The 17600-nt window shown below is 59.2% G+C and overlaps 1 protein-coding gene across 1 annotated transcript in view; it reads right to left on the bottom strand.

The window, feature by feature from the left end:
• The window catches only part of TNRC18 (trinucleotide repeat containing 18), a 58564-nt gene that overhangs the window by 28765 nt on the left and 12199 nt on the right, over nucleotides 1-17600 (bottom strand). The window contains exons 2-9 of the mRNA XM_082490460.1: nucleotides 10456-10581; nucleotides 8230-10032; nucleotides 4899-5001; nucleotides 4267-4472; nucleotides 3950-4096; nucleotides 3270-3454; nucleotides 2085-2508; nucleotides 640-1587 (exon numbers count right to left, since the gene is read on the bottom strand). Of these exons, the coding sequence (XP_082346586.1) occupies nucleotides 640-1587; nucleotides 2085-2508; nucleotides 3270-3454; nucleotides 3950-4096; nucleotides 4267-4472; nucleotides 4899-5001; nucleotides 8230-10032; nucleotides 10456-10581 (3942 nt within the window). The remainder of the gene's footprint in view (nucleotides 1-639; nucleotides 1588-2084; nucleotides 2509-3269; nucleotides 3455-3949; nucleotides 4097-4266; nucleotides 4473-4898; nucleotides 5002-8229; nucleotides 10033-10455; nucleotides 10582-17600) is intronic.

The following is a 17600-nucleotide window of genomic DNA, read 5'->3' as shown; positions in this document are numbered from 1 at the left end:
CTCAGGACAGAAAAAAAAGCTATAGAAGTTCACTCTCCACGACTGCTCCTCCAGCAGGCACAAGGAGAAGCTGATGTCCCTTGCTGGACCATGGCAGCCCAAGGAGCCTCCCAGCCACCCTTGGCCCCCACTTGAGATCTCCTGTTGTACCCAGCCATGGTGCAACTGGCAGGTCCCATCACGTCTCGCCTCAGGAAGTTACACGAAGGTGAGATCTTTTCAGGACCTGCCAAGCTCTTGGAAAGCATCATCTGGAGCTACCGGGGCCTCCTGTGCCAAACCCCGACAGACTGTAGACTCAGTGCCTGCCAGAAGGGTGTTACCCTGGCAGCTCTCGGCAAGTGGGGCTCCGTTTCCGCTACGCATACCACAAACTGTCTAGACATGGCAAGGGCCTTTGGAGGGGGAGAGCAGTACAAAAGCCACACGTAGCTCAGCCTACTGCAACAAAACCCCTGCTCCAACCCCATCCAAAGTACCAGCCGCTCCTGCAATTCAGGGCAATGTTCTCCTTGCTTCCTGGTTGAGGTTCTAAGAGATCCCCGCTCTGCTCCTCTGCCCTCACAGAGAGCACCGGGGCTGCATGCAGAGAGACCCAACCTGGCCCAAGGCTGGCCAGACAGTGCGCTCACAACTTACTTTGCATTTCTTGCTTCCTTTTCTCCAGCTCCATCTCTGCAATTTCACTCAGCAAAGTGATCCCTTGCAGGAAGGAGTGCTCCAAGGCCTGGTCAGGTGACACCTCTACCTTCATCTGGGACGGAGTGATGCTGGTGGTAGTCAACAAGGAACAAGCCTGAGGCATTTCTGTGGCAGCCACCAAAGCATTCATCCCAGCCAGCGGGTCGCCCGGCTTGATGTCCAGAGCTGGGATTTGGCAAGAGATTGCCTCTTCCGTGTAGGAAGGGATCTCTGGCTCCTGCTCCCCCTCCTCAGGGGGCAGGTTGGGAAACTCCCTCCCCCGGGGCACATCGGCGCTCTGCAGATCCATGGCTACAGAGGCCTCCTCCCGCTGGGACGTTAAGTCCATCTCAGGCGGCTCATTCTCTGTGTGCACAAGCGAACTGTCATAGTCCATGTGCACGGAGCAGGTCTCTGCTCCACTCCCGGTCTCCGCCTGAGCCTCTGCTTCTGCAGGGCAGGCCACAACCTGATAAGGAGGCGGGCAGCTCTGGAGGTCTTCCTGGTCCTGCTCCATAGCACCCAGGGCTTCACCTTGATGCAACAGGAGATTGCAATTGTCCACGTTCTGGACTGGGACGGCTGCAGAGGTGGCAATGTTCAGAGTCCCCATGTCCTGTTCACAGATGCCTTCTTGGCTTTCTTCCATCTGCACCTCTGATTTCACCCTCTCTTCCAAGGACTCCTCTTCTGCTGCTGCTTGGATGGGCTCTAGCATTTTGGACGGAGACAGGTGGATAGGCTTGACCTCTGGGGAGAGCTCCATGTGCTCAGAGCCTTCAGCAGGCAGTGGGACGTCAGGAGCCAGGCCATCTGCATCAGATGCTGCGGTGGGCTGGAGGAGGTAGGGATAGTGTCTTCCAAAGGAGGGAGGAAGGGACTGGAATGGATATCCTGGGGGGATCTCTGCAAGACATCAGAAGGGACAGGCTGTGTATTGGCTGGGTCTCCAAAACACCTCTCTCACTAAGGCATAGAGACAGGTTCCCCTCATCTCTAATCTCTTCTTATTATTAAGCAGTGGCTGCTTTGGGCATCTCTCTCCTGGCCAACCTGCGACAGGCACCAGCACCCCAGAGGTCCCTTCTGCACCTTTCCAGCACTCTCCTGCAATTGGAGAGAGATCTTCCTCCTGCATCCTTCTCCCACAGAGACTTCAGCCATGGAGGAACCAACCCAGGCTCGACCCAAGGGAAGAAGACAGCCTACAGCCCCAGGCGTCCCTAAGACTCAGGCACCGACCCAAGTCCATCGCACCACCCCCGGTCCTTGCCTCTCCCCCGCCTTTTAGAGGAGCTACATGGTTTTCTCTAGAGGAAGGGATGGAAGCAGGAAAGAGCCAAGGAGAAACAGGGAGGCAGGCACAAACACAACGGGACTCTGCCAAAGCAGGGCTCTCTTACCTGGAAACAAGGCCTGATATGGACCAGCTGCCTCTTTTTCCAGCTCCAGGTCTTTCTTCTCCACAGTCTCGGGTGCCTCTTCTTTTGGAGGGATGGCAGGGGCAGGGGGCGGAGAGGCGGGGGGCGGGCTGGAAGGATGGGAGCTGGGGGTGGCAGGGTAGGAGTAGGCTGGCTGCGAAGGTGGCTCCTCCATCTTTTGGATCACCTCAGCTTTGAGCACAGACACGGGTGAGGCCCTGGGAGAGAGGGGAGGTGGACTCACAGCCTTGCTGTAGGACGTGGAGGCGCTGGGAGACAGCACGGGTGGTTTTCGGTGCACCAGTCCCGGGGCAGAGGAGGAAAGGCCTGATTTGGCACTGTCCAGGCTCCGTTTCGTCACCTTCTCTTCCATATCTGCACGCTGCTCGTTCGCCTTCAACCTCTCCTGCGACGACAACAACAGAGCAAAACTCAGCATGACATCTCTACCTGCTCCTGGAAAGCACAGACCCACCACCGAACAAGACCACGGTCTTATGCACTGGAATACAACACACATTCTCCAGCGTAACACCATATTAAGACCAATCTGATGGAGGGCGACACTGATCTGTGATAGCCTTCTTTACAAATCCCCACCTCCGGGAGTCATGTGAAGTGTGTCTCAGCTTTCACTTGCAACCAAAGCAAACCATTTCCATTTCTAAGTCTCCAGCCTAGAAGCACACATGTAAAACGAAGGCTGAAAACCAGGCGACTGCTATAAAAATTAAATAGGTGTAAAACACCCAAATGAAAGCTCATGACTTCCAAAATCATTTGGTGAATGGGAGCTAGCTCCAGGACCCAGCGTGATTGCTGCCAGTATTGTAGCTGCTTCTCTGAGCTGGTCAGGAGGTTGGTTTGGAGGTGACCAGGGATGAAGCCGCCCCAGTAAACAGAGACATCCCCAGGGAAAGAATCAAGGTCGTGCGGCTGCTGTGCAGCTCTCCTGACAGCACTGCTCTACAGCTCTACACCAAACCCCTCCAAAACCCACCCCAACTGCGCAGGATGCACTGAATGCCTCATATCCCAGGGACCAGGGCAAGATGGTCAATGCATCCGTACCCTTGAGAGACACTTGTAATACTGTCACAGCTGCTTATTCCCCCCCGAAAACCCCAACTTCAGGCTAATTTCATGTCCAAGCTCCTGAAAACGTACCACGAGCTGGGCGCTCCTCTGTAGCTCCATGGCATGGGCCGCTTGCTGCTGCAGGATGTACAGCTCGTGCTGCCGCAGCAGCTGCTGATGGGAGAGGAGCTGGAGCTGGTGAGCATGCTGGAGGGAGCTCCTGGTCGGGGGGTACATGGCAGGCCACAGTGGGGGTGCCCGGTCCATCAGCTCCGCTGGGGAATGAGCAGAGATGCAGTCAGGGAAACAGGAGGGTGGGGATGGCTGGAGGATTCAGGACTGCTCAGGGCAAGTGTCTACCCCAGTCCCCAGGGTGTGGGGGGATGCCAAACATCAGGCTATGCAGAAATGCAACCAGAAACACAGAAGGGAAACGGAGCTGTCTTCTCCTCAGCAGCCCCGCTCACACCATCCCATAGTTCTGGGGCCATCTGACCTGCTTTGCTCTCTAGGCACCCTTAGTTTGACTGTCCGTGACTAAGCCCATAAGTTGTTTCTCCTAACCAAAGACCCAAACTCTACGGGGTCCTGCAGGGGGTGAGGAGCCACTGCTGAACACTACACATTTCCATCTCCAAAGCAAACATAACAAGAGGTCAGCTCACGCCCACCCTAGAGCTGTGCCTGCTCGTCCTATCCAGCCCCCTCCAAAGCCTGTTTCCTCCATAGCTGCCAAAGCGTGGTCCTGAGGGACGCGCTCACATCCTTACCGAAGTGTGGCAAGTGCTCGCTGGGGATCACAACAAGCTGCCCCGACTGTGGGTCTCTGGCAAACTGGTAGGCGGAAGGGAGAGCTCCCCCCATGGCAGGGGGGAAGCCTGGAGTCATACCCTGGTGCAGGGAAGGGTGACCAAGTCCTAGAAGAAAAAACACCACAGTCACAACTCAAGGGATGCAGGCAGCTCCTACCCACACAAGAAGTCATCTATCATTTGTCTCCTCCAAAATACCTCCTTCCCTTTCCCCTCCCTGGACTGCATCGGTGTGAACACCCCATGGACACATCGCTCCCTCCCAGGGCACTCACCGTAGGGATGGCCGGCCAGCCACATGGAGGGGCTCCCCGTCCTGGGGAGCCAGGGGTGGGCTGCCAAGTGCGAAGCCGGGTCTGCGGACCAGCGCCCGGAGCCCGTCAAGGCTGGGCCTCCCGTCACCATGAGGTTGGAGTTCAAACCGTTCGTGGCGCAGCCGGAGGGGTGTATCCGGGCAAAATCTGCCAGCTCCTTGCTCTCTCTGGTGATGAGGGAGGCAAGAGAGAGAGAAAGAGAGGGTCCGAGTGCTGCAGGTTACTGCGCGGCTGGAGGACCCCAGGGGTATGGACCAGCCTGCCAAGCGACTGTGTTTGCAAACCAGGGTCACACACTCCAGGAGAGCTGTGATGGAGGTGGTTAACATCACGTCCAGAATAAAACATCTCATCTCTCCCTCCCTTTGGAGCAGGCATGGATTTGCAGCAGTCTGTTAGGATTGCTCTGATGCAGATTCAGGATCTGCCTATAACCCCATGGTACCCCACTCGGCGGTCCCCTCTGCACCAGCAAGGCTGATGCCAGCAGCTATACCAGGATGGATGCAACCCCATCCCCCCTCCGGACAGGCTGTCCCCGAGCACGGTTTGTGCCACTGTGGCAAGAGACCCCATCCCTCTCCTACCCTCACCTGAGCAGCTTCTCCTGATCCCGCTCCAAGCGCCCTGCCAGGAGGTGGCTGTCCCGGTGGCGGCTCCTCTCATCCCCGCAGTCATCTTCTGAGCGTCCGTGCCCTAAAAGACAACCCAGCACCATCAGACATGAGAAACAGTCTGGGGAAAGCTATCCCCTCTCCTCTGGGCATGGAGAGGCAGTACCCTGGGAGTCAGCACGCCCAAACGCCACTGTCCCCAAGACTGTATCAGGTTCAAGCCCCAAAAGATAGGGCAAGGCTGTCTATGCGATCAAGACATTCTCACTAAGGTGGCTCCTGGAAGCACCCAGCTGCATATGGTTTGAGGTTCATCTCTCCAAGCCATTAAGGGACCCACTCCACAGGTCAGGTCAGTCTCCCAGGACAGGACAGCCACCAGCCTGGGAGCAACAGGACCGTTTTTGCTGAAGGACGGTGGCAGATTTCCCATCTCAGAAGGAGATGAGGCCCAGCTAAATCCCCGCATCAAACCACACGGTCGTGTTTAGCACATCTCACAGCTGGGGGTGGGTGGATTTTATCTCTGCACCTTCTGAAGCACCTTCTGCTCTTATAAACCAGTCTGGGAGCACTGAGCATGCTCCGAATCCCTGTCCTTTCTGCAACAAGCAAAATCAACACTACAGACACTCACAAAACCACCGTGCTCCCTTCTGCAATTCAACCCGTTAGCGGGAATCTGCATTTTCCCCCGAGCCACGCAACAAGAAAGGGTCTGGTGAGGCAGCGGCACATATGGCAGACGAGGGCAAGAATCCAAAAAAAGGCGGCTGGATGTTGGGCTTGAGAAACAGCTCTTCCAGAATCGGACCAGCTCTTGCAAATACAGCCCGGTATGGTAGCAGCTGTGTCTGCAAGAGGTTAGGAAGCACCTTCACAGGAGCCACCACGTATTAGGGCCACCCTTCCTTTAATTTATCCAAGGTCTTCACCCCAGCTGCCTGATTTTAGGCTTTTCCCTACTTTTCTCCCTAGCTGCTTTCTTGCCTATACGTTTTTTTTTCCACAATTCCCTGTTGCCCCTCTCCACGTTACGCTTTGGAGATATGACCCGCTCCTAAATCGCAGCCCTGCCTGCAGTGAGCTGCCAGACAGCCTAACGGGACCAGGAGGAAGGTGTTTGCTTCTCCCCCGCCAAGCTCTGGGTGCCAGCACATCCCCTGCCCCAGCGATGCTCCGCGCCCCGCGGGGCTCAGCGGCGCAGCACAGCCTCGCACGGCTGCACCCCGGCTCCCCAGCAGCCCCTTCCAGGGTCCTCGCTCTCCCGTCTGGATAAGGTTTGGCACACGGGAAAGCATCTCGGAACACCAAGTCTATTTTGCTGACAGGCAGTCTTTTCAAGGAGGGCTCCGCTGTGTATTCCCACAAACCTGGACAGCCCGTGGTTTTTTTGCTGTCAAGTCTCCAATTCCCTCAGCTTTTACTGTCAGAAGGAATCCAGGAACAAGACAACATCTCTCCCGGCTCCTCTCCCCAAGGCTCCTTCCACAGGCTTCAGGCAGAAAGCGAAGATGCTTTAAAACTTGGCACACACCCCTCCCTCCCAAAGGACTTTCCAGGGTCACCACATTTCCCTCGCAGCCTGCCAGGACACCGCGTGCAGTGGCTGTCCCCATCCAGCCCCTCCTCGACTCGCCAAATGATGCCCTATGCAGCCTCCGTGGCTCAGATTTACTACCCAGCCTCCATGGCCGGAGGCACTGGGGCTCACGAATCCCTCCAGAGCCCCAGCATCCCTCCCTGCCTCTCCACCAGCATCCCCACTCGCACACAAATCGCGTTCCTCCCCTCTTAGCCCAGGTTTTCCCCCCTTTGGAACCCCTTTTCCTATTTATTTTCCCCAGTCGATGCCCAACCGCCTCTTTGGCGTCAGCGATACGGAGCAAGCCCTTGGTTAACTTGCAGCCTCCCTCCCCTCTTTGGCACAAGGTGAGCTCACCCCTCCCTCCACCCTCAGCCTTTTATTAGAAACATATTATTTTGTTATTTTACCTCCGCCCCTCCCTCTCCCATCTACATTACTTGCGCTTCGTTATTTATAGACGAGCTTATCATCTTTTTCTCATCCCCCATCCAAACACACTCACTTTCTTATTTGTCTAATTCCCGCCGAGCCCCCACCCCGCCGACAGGACGTCCCTTTTCTGTACAGACCGACGATTGTCCGGACAGTGAATGATCATTTTGTCTATATATATGAACATGACGCACGGACCGCATAGAAAAATTCAATCAGTTATGCACGGAGGAAAGGCTTAGGTCCGTTTCCTTGACAACCAATGCCCAGCACTAAATACTTGCATTTTACTTGCCAAATACTACAGATTAGCCAACTAAAGCCTGCTTTCTCCTTCTTAAAAGGTCTAAACATTCAAGCACCGTCCACTCAGCGCAAGCAAGCTAATGTTATTAGACGAATATCTCCTGGCACACAAAGCGGGGGCAGCATTTGGGGGGCGAGAGGAGGAGAAAAGCAGTCTTGTTTTCTGTCTGAAAGCCAACTGCATCACTTAGCAACGAGCCCAGAGGCCTGCCAGAATTCAACCCTTGTTTGCAGCCTTTTAGTTCGGCTCAGTAAATTACATTTAACGCAAGCTGGGAGGGTCTGGGATGATTGAACGGCTGAACAAACAGCTCCCTGTGCTGCCCACGAGGTCCTCGGTCGGCTCCCGCCCGGCCGTGGGGAGGGCGACGGGAGGCGATGGGAACGGGGAGAGGAGCTGCCGGCTGGGAGGAACTGCCTCTCGCCACCGAGCTTCGGGAGAGGGGGGGATAAAGGCAGAAAACTGGGCAAGGCGAAGGCTAAAGATGGAAAGCCAACCGTTGCTCGCTGGCTGCTCGCTTTGGCATCGCTCCTTGGCACGGCAGAGCCGAGCTCTCCCCGTGCTGGGCAGCCCCCAGGCGTTATCTTGCTACACACGCCAAGCGGAGCACCAAAAAGCTCACCGGAGCCATCCCCTCCTGCCAGCACCATGGCTTAAAGCAAAACCAGGAGCTTAAAACACCAGCACGAAGGTGGATTAAGGGGTTTCTCTGTCAATCCCTTTGCTAACGGGGATCAAACACATCGAGAGGGGTTGTCCTCGGAGGTGGACAGAGGGGATGGAAGAGGGGACAGGGCACACCCTCCTGCATGGAGAGTCTCAACCCCTGCTGCGGTTTACAACGTGCCCTTGGCTGGGAAGGGGAGGCAAAGGGAGCTGAGGGCGCCAAACTCGGTTCGTGCCACACGGCCTGCACTGGGTGGCTGCTCTCCCCAGGGAACAGATCCCACAGGGAAGTCCCCAGACAGGTCTGGGGAACCTACCTTTGATGCTGCTGAGAGACAGCGAGCGATCCCGGTCCGCCAAGCTGGGCCCCAGTTTGCTGCTGCTGCTGCTGCTGTTGTCCTTCTGCCGGGCCACGGCCACGGCGATGCCGACGGGCAAGTGCCTCACCTCCACCTCGCCCTGGGAGCCGATGCTCTCACGGCCAAAGGATTTGGCACTCTCGGGTCTCTCAGGGTCCCTCTTCAGCTGCTTCGCTGGCTGCTGCGACAGTAGCTGCTGCACCTTGGAGGCGCCCAGCTGCGAAGAGTCCAACTTCATGTTGCCCAAACCGCCGAAGGGGCTCTTCTTGCCACAACTCTGCCGGGACGCGGTCTCCTTGGCAAAGCTGCCGCTGTACTTGATGAGGCTCTGCATGGCCGAGCTTTCACCGTGGGACGCGGGGTGGAGAACATCCGTGGCTCCCCGTGAGCCCACCACCGAGGACCGTGGCAAGCCACTGGGGTCAAGGTAGACCTTCTTGGCTTCCTCCTCTGCCCGGGTGACGTGGTTGTGCTGCGCGGCCAGCACCGCCATCTGCGTGGTGGCAAAGTTGCCCATCTCAAAGGGCTTCCACTTCTGCTCGGGCGGTTTCAGCTGACCGTGGTCCAGATGCTGCCGGGAAGAGTCCAAAGTGCCGTAGACTTTCGCCGCTTCTTTGGAGCTGGATCGCTGAAAGCGATCCCGCTCACAGGAGCGATGCTCTGCCTCCGGACTTGGCTTCAGCAAGTCCTTGGAGGCCAGGAACTCCCTGCTCTCCGGAGAGCCCAGCCCCGGCCGGTTGAGGAAGGGCTCCGATGTGACCTGTCTCTTGAGTGCCATGGAGTTCGCCCTGATCACCGAGCCCTTCTCCCGCAGAGCCTCCATCCTTTTGGCATCGCTGTGGCAAGAAAAGTCCTGGGACAAGAGCGTGCGGGAGGCGTCCGCGAGGCACCGCTCCGTGGGCGACTGCAGCACCCCCACCTTGCCGAGGTCCTTGTCCTTCACCTTGTTGTCGCGGGCCTGCGAGGCGATTTGGATGGGCCCGCTCCTCTCGTCGTAGGCTTCGACCGAAGGCACGAAGGTGGGGGCGATGACTTTGTGCTCCCTCCCCAGCTCCTTGGCCGGCGGGAAGATGGTGTACATGCTGGAATGGACGGGCTGCGGAGGGAATGTCGTGGCTGGCGTCATCTTCCCCGGCTGTGAGGGGTGCGGGGACGGGCAGCTGCAGGAGACGTGCAAAGCACCCACGGAGGGCAGGAGGGGCTCCCCCCGCTTCAGCCGCTCGGCGTGGGCGTGCGCGGAAGGCCTCATGTTCTCGTCGTGCCGAGCGGGATCCTTGGCACAGCGATCCTGCTCGGCACCCAGGACCTTCAGCATGGGGTCCCCGCCGCCGTTGCAGTTGCTGAGGGATGAGCTCTGCAGCGGATTCTTGGACTTGGGTTCCCCACCGCCCGCAACCCGATTCGGCATGTGCTCGGCCAGGAACGGCGAGAGACGCTCGCTGACCTTCACCGCCTTCTCCACCACGCTCACTTTCCGGTCGCTGTCGGGCTTGGTGTCCTGCGTGAGGTCTACCACGCTGCGGGGCCGGGGCTCCTCCTTTGGCTTGCCCTCCTTCTTGGCAAAGGGCAGGGACAGATCGCTCCGGCACGCCCGCTCCTTCCCACCGGGATCTTTCAGGCCTTCTTTCGAGCTCTTGTGCAGTTGCCCAAGGTCCTTCTCCCGGAGCAAAGTGCTCGACGTGTGGTTGCCCGCCGTCCTCGAGAGGGGAGGCTGCGGGTGCAAAGCAGACTGGCCTGCATGGCTGGACAGGTAGAACCCATCTGCAGAGCAAAAGCAAACAAGATTACCACGGGCCTCCAACCTACGCAGAGACAGGCGAGAGGTGGCAAACCGGGAGGAAACAGGTTCCAAGGATGTCTCAGACGCATCCAGGAAGGACCAGGGCAGAGGAGACCTGGCAGGCACCTCCACATGGCCCAGGCGGGGACACAGGACAGCCCTGTCCCTGGTGCACGCTGAGCCTTGCGATGTGGTGGCATGTGGGGGTTTCAAGGAGGGACCCGGCTGGTCCCTACAGCACAGCCACATCCAAGACCTTGGTACTGCTGAGCCCAGGAGACATCCCAGGATGAAGAGCCCAGGAGGTTCCTGCTCTTCACCCTCGCCATCCCAGCATCTAACAGCCCAGCAAGCCCCAGGGACAGGGCGAGCACCCAGAGGCGACGGAGGGGACCCAGACTCACCTTTCTGCGACTCGAAGAGGCTGTGCTGACCCAGCTGGGCCAGGAGAGGACTGCCGGCGCTTGGGGGCTCGAGGTGGCTCAGGGGAATGTACGACGGGTAGAGCCCGTTAGGCAGATGGGAAAAGCCTGCAGAAAATGGGAAACAGAAGAGGGAAACATGTTTCAGCCCAAGCAGCACGCCGCCTTGGAACGAGCCCCGCAGGAGCACAGACTGTTGTGGCTGTCGGTCCCTCGCGCGCCAGGAACGGCGGCTGCAAGGACGCGCGTGGCGACGCACGCAGCGCGCCGTGGGGGTCCCCGTTTTAGGTAACCCTCTGCGGGTCCCCCGGCTCGCCCCTTGCACCTCTGCGGGACTAACTTTGCAACCGGTGGGCTGCAAATGGAGCGTGCTTCTTTCTGAGCAGAGCCTTAAACCTGCAGGCGAAAGGACCGAACCACCCGGCTGATAAACCCTTTTATCACAAGTACAGCGACCCGTGGGTGAGGGCACTCCCCAACGTGCGTCCCCAGCAGCAGTAAGACCCTCTCGCCAGCACAGCTTTGCCAACGCAGCCCGTCCCCGCGGCAGATGCCCAGCACCAAGTACAGGCTTTGGGGAAAACGCGAGAGCATCCTCCACAGCAGCTCACGCAAAGCATCGTTTCGCGTACCCAAAACCGGCATCTTCTCCCCGAGGAAAGCAAAAGAGAGGAGAAAAACCTGTTGCCTTCCCACGAGCTGATACAAAGGCAGAGCGTCCCCAAGGCCCAGCTGCCAGCGGTCTGGATTATGTCCTGGACCCCGGGGCCTCCTCCAAGAGTGGGGCCCCCCGCAACGTCCTCATGCAAATAATCATCAGCAGCATTTCATCAGTGAATACAATCGCCATAATAGCGGTAATGACACGAGCTGGTGGCTACAGGCAGCGATTCCGCTGCAACACTGCCACCAAACGGCACCCGTGCAATACTACAAACCCCAACACTGCGAGAACCAGCTACCCAGTTGGTGCCATCATTTAAAAAACGATTAAAAGCCATCAGGAGAGAGTCTGAAGGAGCCAGTCAAGCCCTCTGCAACCTTCCCCCCTTCCCCTTAGACCCCATTAGCAGCCACCTTCCCCAAAATTCAACTGTGCCACCGAAAGCAACCCAAGCGACGAGTCTGTCAAGAGTCCAGCATCCAACTGAATCAAAACAACATCACACTGAAACCCAACAGGAGACAGAAGTTCAGTCCCCGAAGCTGCACGTGGAGCACCATCTGCGAGAGCTAGTCAATATTTCACATTATTTAGACAGCCGGGATCTCTTTCGCGTACATGTTTGCACCCCGGCACATGGGCTTCACCGACGCGGGGCTCCGCGCAGCTCCTGGCCCAGATCCATCACCCAACAGCTCCCAGCGGCATCACCCCCCCACGCCAACCCTCCAGCTGCAGGACCGAGGGAGCCGCTGGGCCCATGAAGTTCAACACCGAGCCCGTTCCCAGCAGGTCAAACTTGCCATTTAATTTCACGCAGGGCGCTGTAAAAGCAGCACACACGCTCACACCTCTCCTTAGTGACCCCAAAACCGTCATACTGGAGCATTTCCAAACACACATTCTTACTGCATGGCTGGAGAGCGCTGGGTAGCACCCAGGGCCGCCTACCCTGGGTTTGCCGTGAGCAGCTCCATTCCACCGCATGTTTTCCCTCAGCCGCGCCACCTCCACCGCGCCGCTCCGGCACGGCTGGGCTGGCGACGAGCCAGCATCTGGAGCAGGAGCGACACATTTCCGAGGGAACGCCAGTCCCATCTGGCAGAGCACATGGTTGCAGCACGGCAAACCCCCTGGAGCACCCCATGCCGCACCAGCCCAGCAGCCCCAGCCCCGGCCATCCCTACTTGAGCCCCTTTTCCCAGCCAGACCTCGATCCCAGCTGCAGCCGCTCCGGCAGGCGACAGCACCGGCATGGAGGTGGCGGCGAGACACACGTGCAAGATGCCCATGGCACTTCCCCATTTGCACATGGTGCAAGGACATGAAGCCACCTGCAGAGCTCCAGGAAGGGGACACGATCCAGCCCTGTCATCCAGCACAGGGACACCTCCACACAGCTTAAGCTACTGGTACCCAAGGAGGCATTTTGGCACCAGTTACACTCCTGGTCCTACTGGGGCAGGTCCCTGCCTGCAGCATCTTATCCTGCCCAGGGACAACACAGGGTCGGTCCCAGCCCCAAACTCTATGGGGTTTCCTCCACAATCAGCATTATCACATCCCACCGCTGGGATCCAGCCGCAGCCCAGGGCTGCCAGAGGAGGAAAAGGAGTGGAAAAGTCGGCCGAAAGAATGAGAGGATGAGGAACTGTGGGATGATAGCGGCTAAAGGGCAGACGAAATCCCCTCCAGCTGCCCCGCATAAGACAAGCTGCCACAGAATCATAAAATGGTTTGGGTTGGAAGGAACCTTAAAAGGCCACCTAGTCCAACCCCCCTGCAACGAGCAGGGACTTCTTCAACTACAGCAGGTTGCTCAGAGCCCCATCCAACCTGACCGTGAGTGTTTCCAGGGATGGGGCATCTCCCACCTCTCTGGGCAACCTGGGCCAGTGATTCACCACCCTCACTGTAAAAAAAATTTATTCCTTGTTATCTAGTCTAAAATCTACCCTCTTTTAGTTTAAAACCATTACCCCTTGTCCTATCACAAGTGTCCCTGCTAAAAAGTGCGTCCCCATCTTTCCTGTAGGCTCTTTAGGTACTGGAAGGGGCTCTAAGGTCTCCCCGGAGCCTTCTCTTCTCCAGGCTGAACAGCCCCAACTCTCTCAGCCTGTCCTCACAGCAGAGCTGCTCCAGCCCTCGGATCATCTTTGTGGCCCTCCTCTGGACCCACTCCAACTGTCACAGAGGTTTTCCAGCCGCTGTGCCGGAGCCGGGAGCAGAGCGGTGACAAGCGGCTCCATGTGCAGTCCAAGCTTGGGGACAGGTTCAGGTGAGCAGGCTGGAGACCCTGCAGGGCAGTGTCACCACCCCAGCTGGGAAGCAGCAGCAGAACCAAGCTGATGCCACCAGCCAAATCCCAAAGCCACCTCGCACTGGGCAGCCCTTCCCAGTGCCTCCAGCAAGCCACGGCAGCAGCGCTGCTCCTGGGAGAGGCGTAATCCCAGCGTGGGGGCTCGAAGTCCACCTCAAAGCTTTGCAGGCGGGGAAACTGAGGCACAGGCAGGTGCAAGGACCTGCCTGTATCACCCAGCAGCAAAACCAGACAGCCACCTGAACCCCAGCCTCGGGTTTACCAGCAACACTGTTTTCCCCTCCTAAATGCCCGGAGGGATAAGCTGCCCCGGGCTTTATTTACCTGTCCCGTTCCCTGTCAGGAACCAGAGCCCGGGCAGGGATGAGGGATGCAAGCCACAACCTTCCTGGGGATGAACCCGATGCAAATCCAACCCCGAGGCACTGCCAGAGCATCCCTTCCTCCATACAGCCCACCCTCCAGCAGCAACACTGACGGGCCGGCGTAAGACTCGCACACAGCCCCGAAACCTGCTGCCCCGCTCCCCCGGGCAGGACCTGGAGGCGATGCTGCTCCTTCATCCACTAAGTAGCCGCATCTGCAGGAGGCGGCCGCGGGCAAGTCGCTCCCTCCTTGGATCTCCGTGCCAGGAAGCGATGCCAAAGGGAGAAACTCTACCGCAGTGAGCAACGCACAGCTCACCCCAACCATGGGCTTCTGCCAGGAGAAAGGGAGGGGAAAGGGGGAAACCACAACCATCTCCATCTGCCTGGGGCCAGAGCGTTTGCTGAACCAGCGCAAGAACGGCTTCGCCCAGGGACACGCCGACAGGTCCGGGCAAGCTGAGCCACGCTCCTCCGGCCGACTGCTGGCCCAGAGGCAGGTTGGCAGCACGGCGAGGGCAGGGAGGTGCGAGTCGGCAGCGCTGCCAGCACCAGACCTGCTGTGCCCCCCCACTCCCCTTCCTGCCACGCCAAACACACGCGCCCATCAGCACGGCGTCTGCCCGCCTGGGAAAGGCACCACCAACACAAACCCCATGCGGGCACTTTGCCGGCAATCCAAAGCACGCCCGGCTCAGAGGGTAAAAGGGTTTAAGGGGCACAGAGATCATCCCTTAAGACACCTTAACCCTGCAGGAAGGTGACAGCCGGCAGCCCAAATGCAGGTCCCCACTCGGCTCCCCCTGTGATGCTCCAGTGGGGGCAGTGGATGGGCACAGAGTGGGGACGCACACCCGTCCCCTCCTTCCCAGCTCCAAGATGGGCTGGTAAAATGTACCTGCTTTGCACAACCGAGACATAAATCACTAAGGGCTGTTATTAGAGGAACTTGGCGGGTGCAGATGCGTCAGCCCAGTTGAAAACATCTTCTTCGTCTTCGCTCAGCTCTCCAAAACGGCATGGGGCAGGGGGGAAGAGGTACCGCCGGGTGACTCACCACCGAGAGGGGATGTGACTGATGGGGAGGTGAGATACCAGCGACCGCACAAACCGCACACCAAACGTCTGGAGGCCGGAGGTCACGCCGGGGGAAGCGGGAGGGAAACGGGCCCCACGTGCTCAGCCCGCTCGGGGTTTGCCAAAAGCGCCCTGGGAGGAGAGAGCCGCCAGAAAACACCGCCTGGCCAAGGTGGCGAAGGCAGGCGGGCGGACGTGCCCACAGCCAGAGTTTTTAACCTGCGGGCTCTCTCCATCTCAGCCCCCCGCTGGTCCCCAGGGCTGAAATTCAGCCCCAGCTGGGCGAGTCGGCCAAGCCTGGGTTGTGAAAGAGCCGGGCAGGAGGGGAACGCGCTGGAGGGGACACGCTGGAGCTGAACACATCTCCCCCTGTAGACACGGCTCCAGCCGACGAGCCAGGCTACACACCTGATGCGATGTGTGTGTGTGTGTGTGCGTGTGTGTGCGCCGGCACTGGGAAAGCTGCTCCACTCCAGTCCGGCCGCAGGTGACCAGCAGCACCTTCAGAGCATCCCCACGCCGCCCGCCATGCTGGCTAGCGATCCGGTGCAGAGGTGACAACTGACTCGGGCACCCACAGAGGGCTGAGGACGGCAAGCGGGAGCCACACAGAGATGCCACTCAGCGGGGAATGCGCTCCCCACGCTGCCAGTCCAGCTCTGTGTTTTCCAAACCAGGGAGAAGCAGCATCCGTAAAGCCTCTGCTCCTGCCCAGGGATGGCTCTCCGGTCCCTGCTGTCACCTCAAAGGGAATCGCACAATAGGACACAGCGGTGTGACAGCCCCGGTGGCCCGGACAGGCAAGCAGGTGGCCACATGCAATGCCGGTCGCACCCCAAAGCCGAGCTCCAGGCACGAGCCCTCGTTGCCCAAAAAGCCGCAGCCCCGTCACCGGAAAACCCGCGGCCTCCGGCGCCCCGGGAGAGGTGAAGTAACTCTCCTCCATCGGCCCTGTCTGCCCGTTAGGGGTTTCTGCCACTTATGAAATACTTCCAACCGCCGGCATCTCGCCCCCCTCCTCCCTGGGCCACGATGGACGGACGGACACACTGCCAGGAAGCAGGATGGCATCACACGGCACTGCGCAAAGGGCTGTGGCCACAGAGGGGCCCAAACCGACAACTTTGGCCCTGCCGCCCTTCCAGTCGGAGCCCAGAGGGGCTGGGAAACACAGCGGCGAGGGTTTGGGTTTCTTTCCACTCGGTGTTCTCAAGGCTGGGCAGGCGAGGGAGATTTGCAGCCCTGGGGCAGCCGGGGTCTCCGCGGGCTGCGGGGCTCTGGCACGGAGCGGGAGCCGCAGCCACCCTTGGCCGACAGCGCAGTCACCTCTTCCCCAGTCCGGCTCGCAGCACCTCGCAGGCAGCCAACTGGGACACCAGTTGACGCCACAAACGGCTGGATAAACACTTACATCCTCACCAGTCCCCTTTTCCCCGGCAGGGAAGGAGGGGAACAGGGAGAAGTCCAAGCACAGCGAGTACCCGCCGGCCGCCAGCCCCCACGGGGTCCCCCCCCACCGCCAGCACCGGCTGCCCGTGCTCACCATCATCGCCCGTGCTCACCATCATCGGTGCATCCCTGATCCTCTCCCTGCAGGAGCAGCACCTTTCGGGGGGAGGGGGGAGATTCTTTTAGGGTCCCCTCTGCTCCAGCACGCACCCCCCCATCTCCGCCCGGTGACACAGGGGCACGCAGCACAGCGAGGCACGGCCGCAGCTATTTCTCACGCACACAGTTATAGCTGCAAACAGCTGAGAGCCGCGAGTGCTGACAGCGTAAATCTTTGCCGCCCTCCTCCCCTGTCTGCTCGGGCGGCTCCGGTGACACCCCAGGCACGGGAGCCACCTTGACTCCGTGCCACACACGAGACGGCAGTGATACTGAGCCCCCGAACACACTGGGCTGAAACCAAAGCCCCCCCCCTCCAGATCAAATGCGCCTGGACCGCAGCGCTGGCCGCTCCCCGTCCCCGCAGCCCCGAGATGCTGTCGCAACCCACCGCCCTCCGCCCCAAAAACCCGCCGCCGCCGCATTTACACCCCGTGCCACCGGGATGGCAGTTGCTTCAAAGCCTTAATTTACAGCCTCAATTCTCCGCATCCCCTGAAGGCCTTCGATCTCATCCCCCGGATCCAGAACAGCCGGATCAATTTAACTCCTCGGTTAATCTTCTAAGGGCCCCAGCGAGCTCAGAGACAGCATCCTCCGGTGGGGGGTCCACACTCCCGGCCTTTGCCGGCTCATACACCACCGCGCCGCTTTCCTTCAGCTGCGAAATCACTACCTTAAAGGCCAAGGCGAGTTCCCCCCCCTCAGCTCAGGGCAGCTCTCTATTGTTTCTTTTAATTTTATTTTCTTCCACGTGGGAATCCGTGTCCAGGCTGCTTTATTTTTAAGTGGCTCTTGCTCAATATTTACTATGGCTGCGTCAGCACAGGAACACCGCGCGCTCCCGTCGGGTTTCCGAGCAGCCCTCCCGCAGCCATCACTCCGTGCCGATGCCGTGCCGTGATTTTTAGCGCCGTGCTACCCTCGCAGTGAATCACCGCGCTGCCGGTGTCCCGTCCCCCCGCCCCGCAGGAGCCAAGGCGCACCAAAGGGCAGGGGTTCCCTGCCTCCGTGGAAAAAAATATCATCATCTGAGCCCTGCCGCTCACCTCCTCCTCACCCGGGAGCTGGAACAGCCCCAACGCCCCGGAGA

Source organism: Vanellus vanellus (genome assembly GCF_965231255.1).
Source record: "Vanellus vanellus genome assembly, chromosome: 14".
NCBI classification, from domain to species: Eukaryota; Metazoa; Chordata; class Aves; order Charadriiformes; family Charadriidae; genus Vanellus; species Vanellus vanellus.
This window is presented reverse-complemented; position numbering and strand designations above follow the sequence as displayed.